Source organism: Prunus mume, linkage group LG2, assembly GCF_029339155.1.
Source record: "Prunus mume cultivar Tortuosa linkage group LG2, ASM2933915v1, whole genome shotgun sequence".
Taxonomy (NCBI): Eukaryota; Viridiplantae; Streptophyta; class Magnoliopsida; order Rosales; family Rosaceae; genus Prunus; species Prunus mume.
Genome location: NC_142699.1, coordinates 44,896,312 through 44,905,792, shown reverse-complemented (window position 1 = coordinate 44,905,792; position 9,481 = coordinate 44,896,312). Strand labels below are relative to the sequence as shown.

The following is a 9,481-nucleotide window of genomic DNA, read 5'->3' as shown; positions in this document are numbered from 1 at the left end:
ACTTTTTTTCTATAAATACCAATACCTACTCTTCAATTTTAACAAAAAATTCTCATACATCTTCTCCTTCTCCAACTATTATTCACTTTCTATTCAATATTTTCTTCACTTTTTACTCTAAATTGTTTTCATTTTAAAGTTTAATTTTTCTCTATCATTATGGCTTTTTCTCAAGAAACCGGAGGGGCATGGAGCATCATGGAAGATGTCTTGTTGTGTGAGTGTTGGGTCCAAATTAGTCATGATCCCATATCGGGTAATGAGATGAAATTCAGTCAAATGTGGAAAAAAATTCTTCACGAATTTGTTGAAAGATCGGGTTCCACCCGTACGGAAAGCGCGTTGTCAAGTCGGTGGACACTTCTCAACAAAGAGTTGGGGAAATGGAGAGATGCCCTCACAAAAGCGATGAATAACCATGCAAGCGGGGAAAATCTCAGCGATGAGGTAAATTATTTGTAATTTTAATTTTATTAATTTTAATTTTAATGTTTCTTGCAATTCGTATATTTTGTTAATATTTCTTGTCTTTCCATATTTATTTAAATGTTTCTTGCAATTTTTATATTTTGTTATTATTTCTTGTATTTCTAATATTTATTTAAATGGTTGTTGCATTCTCTATATTTTGTTAATATTTCTTGTATTTTCTTATTTATTTGAATGTTTCTTGCAACTTTTATATTTTTTTTATTTCTTGTATTTCTAATATTTATTTGAATGTTTCTTGCATTCTCTATATTTTGTTCATATTTGTTGAATTTTCATTCATATGTTTATCTTTTTTGCATTACCAATATTTTTTTTAAGTTCCTTGCTTATTCAATTTTTTTTATTTATATAGATTGTGCAAGCTCAAATGTGGTGTGGTGCTACTGGACAAGGGAAAAAAAATTTCAACCATACCCAATGTTGGGAGGTGGTGAAGCATTGTAAGAGATTTAGCATTATTCCAACGGCTCCAACGGTGGTGTTAAACGAGACGCCACTCCATGATTCACAAGCTTGGACTTCGCCTATGGAGTCCCCTATGAGTGAAGACTCACCCATTCAAAAGAGCCGAGGCCTATTGGGAGGAAGGCGTCGAAGGCAGAGAGGAATTAATTCTACGAGTAATACCTCTAAATTTTTGGAGGAAATTGCAAGGCAAAGCGCCTTGAGAATTGAAATAGACAAGAAAGTCCAAGAAGATGATAGGGCAATGGCAATAGAATTTTCTAAAGAAAGGGAGTATGTACATAAAGAAAGGAGTATCAACGCAAAGAAAATGAAGAAAAGAAGGATCGGGAAACCATGACCATGGATACAAGCCACATGTCTCCTGAAACAAAACAATATTGGAAGCTAGAATGAAAGGCCATTATGAGACGAAGACTTTTTCGTGATGATGGACCTAGCAATACGGATTGGTTAAATGATGAAAACCCTTAAGTTAGTTTGCTTGCCTTTTCATTTCATTGTATTTTAATGTTTTGTTTTAAAAATTAGTTGGAATTCATGTATTTTATTTTATTAGTAGTATTGGTTTTCTTTGAGTTACCAAAGAAACTATTAAATAAAATTCCTTTTTATTCAAAACATTCAATACATAAAAAAACTAACCACAACCAAAGCATTAAAAATATTAAAAGTAGTATTGCATTCTATACCTCCCTCGAAAATGAACATCAGAGTACAGAGATGTTGGGATAAAATAATCTTCCATAAGATTCTTACCCCAAGAATGCCAATGTCTGTCAACATTTGGGGCACGGCCTTCATGTGAACCACGACTGCTCTGGTTTTCTTCATCAAGCATGGCCACAGCCATGACAAGTTGCTGATCTAGATCTATCTGCTATTTTGCTTGCAGCTCGTCTACGCCTTCTTTCTCTTATTTCTTGCTCTTGCCTCTCCAAGACCTCCTCCATGTCTGACATTGTGAATGGAAGATGAAATATGAAATCTAAAATCTGAGAAATGAAATATGTAGTGTGAGAGGTTTGTGAGCTGAGCCTTTGTTTTATAGAAAAATTTAGGTTGATAGACATGACACGTGGCGCAAGTTGATAGGGTGAAAATTTTATCCAAAATTTGAAATTCAAATGAAATGTATCTGAAATGTGAAATTCAAATGAAAAGTTGAAATTGAAATGAATTTGTCTGAAATTTGAAATTTAGATGACATGTGGCGCAATTTTATAGGGTGAAAATCTTATCCAAATTTGAAACTCGGATGAAATTTATTTGAAATTGAAATTGATGAAATTTATCGAAATTGAAATTGAAATTTATCTGAAATTGAAATTCGATGAAATTTATCTGAAATTGAAATTCAAATGAAAAGTTGAAATTTATATGAAATTTGAAATTCAGGATGAAATTTATATGAAATTGAAATTTTGAAATTTATCTGAAATTTGAAAATAAAAATTATCTGAAATTTGAAACCGAAAATCTTATCTGAAAATCTTATCCGAATATTTTATCAGAAAATCTCATCCGAAAATATTGTCCAAATTAATTGTTTAGGTAAACAAATTTGTGAAAAAAACAAAAAATTGAATAGTACCCCCTTGCTATGGCAACTACTGGAAGTGCAACTTACTTTTTGTAGGGCGGACACTATTCAGTGAATAGTATCAACCCTAGCCTCCTTGCCATGGCAACATTCTCCTTCTTTGGAAGTGCTCTTAGGATGCATGGAAACCTCCTCGAAATTCCTAGGCTCACCTTATGTCTCCCTAAGGGCGCTTCTTTGCGGGTTCGTCTCCGTAGGGCTTTTGGTCATCGCCTGCGTCTCCCTTAGGACGCTCCTTATGGGCAATTGTATGATTATCCTACCTCCTTAGAAAACGGATAAGAACCTAGATACCCCCTTAGGAAGCATGGAGACCTCCATCGGAAATTCCTAGGGCACCTGCATCTCCTTGAGGCGCTTCTTTATGGGTTCGTCTCAGTAGGACACTACAGTCATCACCCTACATCTCCCTTAGGATGCTCCTTATCGGCAACCGTATTTTTTTGTGGCACATTTTGAAATTTGCAGTAGTTGCTTTTTTTCTTCAGAAATGTGCAGGGCTCAGTCATCTGCTGGGGATTAAGTAGGTAGGAGGAAGCGTCATGGATAATGTCTTTTGAGGTGGCAGACATTCTTTTGTCGTGGAATCTCCTTTCCTTCCATGGTGTCAAGTGTATAGCTTCCCCTTCCCCTAGACCGGCTGATCACATAAGGGCCTTCCTAATTGGGTTTCATCTTTTTGGACCCCTGTATTTATATAGTGATGAATGTATTTCTTTGTATAAGGCCTCTGGTTGAAACTGTCGATCTTGGCTTCAGCTGCTGCTGATAGGAAGCGACCGGATAATGGTCTTCTCGCACTTGCCCTCAAGTAAGTCATGGTTGAACCTCATCTGCTCAGAGTTCTGATCAACATTGCCCAACTCAAGGCTTATGGAGGGACAATGATGTGAGGAGGGATGATCGCTTCAGTCCCATATGTGAGTGAGAATGGGATTTCGCCAGTCGATCTTTGTTTAGTGGTGTAATAAGCCCATAGTACTCTGGGGAGTTCATCCACCCATTTCCCTTCGATGCCCTCTAGCCTTTTCTTCAAGCAGTCCAATATGACTTTGTTGGATGCCTCGACTTGTCCATTTCGTTGACATGGTTATTTTTAAGCGTCAGTACCTTATCAACAGTTTTGGGATTTGGGCAGGGACGACAGCGCCCCCTAATGAAACAAATAGTACATATATCACGCACCTTATTCGACATATGACCTTTGGCCAGAGGACTAGAGGCATGCACATGATTAATAATGGTACGACAAGCGGAAGATACCGTAGAAACCTTCTTCTCAAACTACAACTTATTCCTTAAATCCCAAATTAGCCACACAGTAGTTCAGAACATAAGAAGCCACAGATCCATGAGTGAGGGCTAAAATGGGCAGATGGGCGAAGAAAGAATAACGCTAATAATGGCCCTGGTGTAAAGTGCAGACCAAAAAAAAAAACATAAAACTCCATATGGAACAAGTAAAGGGGCACTCGGAAAATAAATTATGGGTCATGCTAGGGAGACCAACTTTAGATACTAACTTGTGTACCAACTCTCTAATAGAAGTAGAGCCCACCAATATAATGGGTCTCACGCTCTATTAAAGAGTTGGTACACAAGTTGGTATCTAAAGTTGGTCTCCCTAACATTTTCCATAAATTATTAACATTCTCTGGAGCCATCCCGCAAAATAAGCATATTGAAGCAAGGGCAATACCACGCTTTTGAAGAAAATCCTCTGCCAGAAGCCTGCCATGCTTAACTTTCCACACTAAAAATGATTTCCGGGGCTCAATAAAAAGTTTCCAAATTAACTTACACCAAGGAACATCGGCAAAAAGTACTAACTTGCAAATTAATGTTCTTAAGTTCGAACTCTCAAGACACCTTGCTAGTGTGTGAGAAAAACTTCTTCCATTATAGTTTAGACTATTGCCAGGAGACATACCTCAGGCTTAGGAGACATAGCAACTTCATCATGCCCGTAGTCCACAATCATAAGCGCACCTCTTCTACTTCTATTTAAACTATCCGATGGCACCGGCTGTCGTAGTTGCGGCGTTGAATGACGAAATTGACCTTCATTAAGAGTCAAATTCTCATTATCGCCGAGCATTAGGCGGTGCGCTATCGTCGTTACCAAAATCACCAGCTACCATTCTATCGATGTCTACCATTGAAGCATCTTCCGAGCCTCTTCTCAGCTCTCCATAATAGTCGTATTCTCGCTGTTCTCGTCATTCTTGATCTTCATCGTATTCTTCTTCTTCTTGTCGGTCTTGTTCAATATCCTCCATGTCTTCATCCTCTTCCTCATCGTTGTAATTGGACACCAGCAAAGCCATGGCTTCGGATTGCTTCTTTCTCGAGGCCATGGGGTTTGGGAGCGGACAGAATTTGGGAATTTAGGGTTTCGACAGTGGATTCGGGCTAATGAATTAACTAACAATTTGAAACTGGAAGACACGCAGGTAAACTGGAAGACAATTTGAAATGGGTTTTGATTCTAGAATTGAAATGTAGTAAGAAAACGATGGCAAGGGGAAGATCTATCGCGTGGACTGGCGTACCTACACCATGCCCGCCAAAAACAAAAATGGAGAAACCATTCGATGCAAAGCACTTACCGTAACAAATTTACATGTTTTGCAACGATAGCACATGTACATCTGTGTGTTCAAGGTCTTAAATATCGATAGTTTCGGAAATATCGATGGTTCAAAAACACGGAAATATCAATAGAAATATTGGGAAAATATCGATGGAAATATCGGGAAAAATAATTAAAGATGTAAACCAATTTGATTTTTCATGAAAATTAGGCACTTTACCATGCCTAAAAAATAATAGTGAATATTGAAAATTAACTAAGAACATAAACAAATTTATCCAAGGAAGAATTAAATAGCAAATAATGAAAATGATTATAGAGATTTAAGTAATTAAGCAACAATTTGAAGGAGAATTTAGTAATTTAAGTACTTATAATGAATAATAAAATAATTAATAACATTAAATAAATTAAATAGAAAAGAAAATTATATTAAGTAATTAAGTCACATTTCACACTTCCCAAATGCTTTCATGTTTCCCTACCTCCCTCTTCCACTGCCCAAGGTTTTTTTTTCCCTTTTTTTGTCTGAACTTCCCAAGGTTGCAAATAGATACACGCAACCTTCTCTCTCTCTTTTGGGCATTCACCCATCTCTTCCTTTTTATTTTATTTATTTATTCCTCTCTCTCTCCCTTTCTTCTTCTATCTCTCCGTCTCTCTCTCTCCCTCTCTTTCTCTTCTTCCTCTTCCCTCTTCTCTCTCCTCCATCACAATCCTCCATACCTTTTTTCCTCTTCTTCCCTTCTCTCTCTCGCCTCTATCTGTTTTTTTTTCTTTCTTCTTCTATCTCTCCGTCTCTTTCCCTGCTTCCTCTTCCCTCTTCTCTCTCACTTCATCACAATCCAAAACAGCAAAACATAAAACCCACTCCATCTTCTTCCCTTCTCTCTCACTCTCCTCTTTCTGAAGTTGAGTTTAAGATTGAGTTGTAAGTTCATATTTTAATTTTGTAAGTTCATATTACGATATTATCGATAATATTGCAATATATTGGCCATTTAAAGCTGCAACTTGAACGAAAATATCATTCTTGAAATATCGAAATTATCGAAATTATCGATAAATTGATGATATATATATATATATGAAAATGTGCTAAAATATCGCTGCCCCAAAAAATAATAATTTATTTGAAATATCAGTAAATTATCGATATTTTGTTCTATGGTGTGCTAATAACTAAATTTACGTGACGATGGTACCAAAACCGATTAATGCGTCACGGGCTTTGTCATTTACGACATTGTAATAAAAAAAACCTGTGTGTTTCATTTAAAAGTAAATTTAGGTTTTAGCAAAAAAATATTTCACTTTTGGAAGAAGAAAACTTTTTCAAATGCGAATGTAAAGGATTCCTTAGAAATCAAAAAATAAATAAAGCGATTTTGTTCATTTTAAACCTTTTCAAAATTTCTCTCTCCTTTGTGTTTTTCCAAAGTCTTCCTTCATTAAATGCGTTTGGTGTGGAAGATGAGAGTGACTGTACAGTACCTGCAATGCAGTAACCGGAGAGAGGCGACAGGTTGGGGTGCTTGAGCTTCGACAGATTTTCAAACATGTTCACCGCGTCATCATAATCAACGTCTCTGGCGTTTTCCAAGACTTTGATCGCCACGTGGAGGTCTTCGGGGAGTACGGCGGTGTATACGGGCCCACACCTGCCCTCGGCGAGCTGGGAGTCCCGGCCGAAGTGCGACGTGGCAGCGATCAGGTCCTTGAAGGTAAGGTTCATCAATGGCTTCTCGAACATAACCACCGGAGCTGAAGTCGGCTCTTTGATGTCTGCAACCCAGGAAGTCCCTGACTCTGTTTCGAAAGAGAAGGGCCCTGATTTTTCGATCTTGAAGGGGACCAATTGGACCGGTTTTGAGATTGCCCGTTTGTGCTTTTTGGCCACTTGCTTTCTTCTACATCTGTACGCTATGCAAATGCCTATGGATACAAGGACTAAAAATGTAGATACAGAAGATAGGATAATAATCAGAGTCTTTTTGGTTTTTCTGTGGATGGGTTTAATTTGGTTTGTGGGTTTGTGTTTTTGGAGGGGTTTGTGAGGTGGGTTTAAGACGGAATTGTGAAAGCTTGGGGCTTTGGTTTTGGAAGTGTTGAAATAGGTGAGATCTTTCCCGGCGTGGATGAAAGCGGCTTTGCCAAATTTTTGGTACTTTTCTGACCCAACTATGCCTGTGAAGTTATTGAACGAAATGTTCAAGAATTTGAGGCTGCTAAGGGGAGGGAAATCTGAAGGGAAAGTACCATTGATGCTGTTGTCTGAGACGTCTAGGTAGCTCAATGTGCGCAAAACAGAGATGGGTTTCAAGTCGCCTGAAATTTTGCAGCTTGAGATGTTGAGGAACTGGAGATTGGTGAGGTTGGCGAAAGCAGATGGTTGCAGAGTGCCCAAATCGTTGTGAGAAAGGTCAAGAACTCTAAGCTTTGGGAAACCAGAAAGCTGAACAGAGTTGGTGAACCTGTTGGTTGAGAGATTAAGCACCTGGACCGAGGAAAAGGAGCCATTTCCCGAGATGGGTTCGAGCCCAAAGCTCCCTCCGAACCTGTTCTTGGACAGATTGACTTGGACCAAACTTGAAAGAGACCAAAACCAACCTGGAACAGAGCCTTTGAGATTGTTGCTTGAGAGATCAAGGGTGCTCAGCCGTGACATGTTTCTGAGGTACTTCCATGATATGATCCCGCTGAGATTTCTGGAGGGGATCTTTATTTCTGTGATGGGCGGGCTTGAACAGTTGGATTGATATCCTTGTTGATGAAGCCAAGAGAGATTGAAACCTGCGACTGATTTGAAAGCCTTGGAGACCTGTTCTTGGTCTGTGCTGTTGCATTTGGATTCTGATATTGTAATCAGCACCAGAAGAACCAAAAACCTTAACAAGATTCTCATTTTCTTTTTCTGCAACTGGGTTTCATTTCCAAACTCTGCCGCCTGTTTTGTTGTCCATGAGAGAGAGAAGAGAGAGAGAGAGAGAGAGAGATGGAGGGATGAGAAAACAGGGGCACGCACTAGTCAATGTTATGGGTTTAGTACGTGGAGCAAGTGAAGTGGGAGATTAAGGCTTTAAGTTCAACGGAAAAATCTAGCTGCTCTGACTCATCAAGGTTCTTAAATTTCACTGGTGACTGATGCGGTGATTGCGAAATTTCTTTCAATTTTTAACATCTTGCGTTTTTCTTGTTTTGGTGGTAATTTCAGTCATTTGTTGTATTGGTGCTTTAAATTAATTAACAGGGGAGGGGACCCAAATTTTTCAGAAATTAATTCAAATTTATGGGTTTGCGGCAAATGATAGTTTTCTATTTAGGGTTTAGTTTAGCGGAAAAGAGTATTGACTTGCAAATCAATGTTCTAAAGTTCAAACTCTCATGACACATTGGTAGTATGTGTGAGAGAAACTCCTCTCATTGTAGTTTAGACTATTGCTTATACTTTAAAAAAATAAAAAAAAAAAAATCTGTTGTTTTGAGCTTGGTTAAATTAATTACCAGAAGATATGATATTAGGTTTACCTAATATTCCAAATGACCCGCTCTACTGTGTTTTAGTCTTGTTTTAGTAATATAAATTGTTTCAAGTGGGGGAAGAGGATTGGTGGTAACAACATTAATATTGTCCTTAACTAAACAACCAACAAAGTCCAGTAGGTATAGGGTTTTATTACAAAAGGTCTCGGTATTATTAGTAGTAGAATCATTCATTATATTTTGTATTTTATTTAGTCAAGTTTTCGATGTGAGACTCATATTCTTCAAAAAATTTAATTTATTTAAATAGCCTTAGATGAAAAATAAATAAATAAATAAATATATATAATGTGTCATGCTTGGTGGGACCCTTGGAATTAGACTTTTAAGAGGTAGAGTGCAATTAATCAAAACTTTTAGTTATTGCTCCGCAGTCTGCAATTCTGCATCAAATAAATTCCAATGGATTTGGAAGGAGGGCAAGCAAACTTGATCCACGGATCACCACCACCACCTATACAGGCTACATACATACATGACTTGAGTCCTCGTGGTCAAATTTACCTGCCCTCACCATGTGATCTTTGGCTTAGTTCAGCTAGGTGTTTTCTTCTTTGTGTGAATAAAATACATTAAATTTGAATCAATTTGGAGGTGTTGTTTAACATAATGCACATAAGGCATCACCTAATCCACAAAATTCCAAACCAAACCCTCCATGGAATGACAGCGCATTTGGATTGGAACTATGAAAAAAAACCAACTAACATTTGGGAATATTCTAAACATAATTTAAGCTAACAAACCCTCTCCAACCAATTTTTTCTTTCTTTATTCATAATATC

The 9,481-nt window shown here is 37.6% G+C and overlaps 2 protein-coding genes across 2 annotated transcripts; both read right to left on the bottom strand.

Moving 5' to 3' along the window:
- Positions 1-1,586: 1,586 nt before the first annotated feature.
- Positions 1,587-8,151, bottom strand: LOC148920507 (calmodulin-binding receptor kinase CaMRLK-like). The gene is made up of 2 exons (XM_089046992.1): positions 6,648-8,151; positions 1,587-1,912 (listed from the first exon to the last, which is right to left on the bottom strand). The coding sequence occupies exons 1-2, from the start codon at positions 8,056-8,058 to the stop codon at positions 1,791-1,793; spliced, it is 1,533 nt and encodes a 510-aa protein (XP_088903118.1). The 5' UTR covers positions 8,059-8,151; the 3' UTR covers positions 1,587-1,790.
- LOC148920508 (uncharacterized) lies at positions 4,192-5,183 on the bottom strand. The gene is made up of 2 exons (XM_089046265.1): positions 4,783-5,183; positions 4,192-4,694 (listed from the first exon to the last, which is right to left on the bottom strand). Exons 1-2 carry the CDS (start codon positions 4,915-4,917, stop codon positions 4,467-4,469), a joined length of 363 nt encoding a protein of 120 aa, XP_088902391.1. The 5' UTR covers positions 4,918-5,183; the 3' UTR covers positions 4,192-4,466.
- Positions 8,152-9,481: the final 1,330 nt, after the last annotated feature.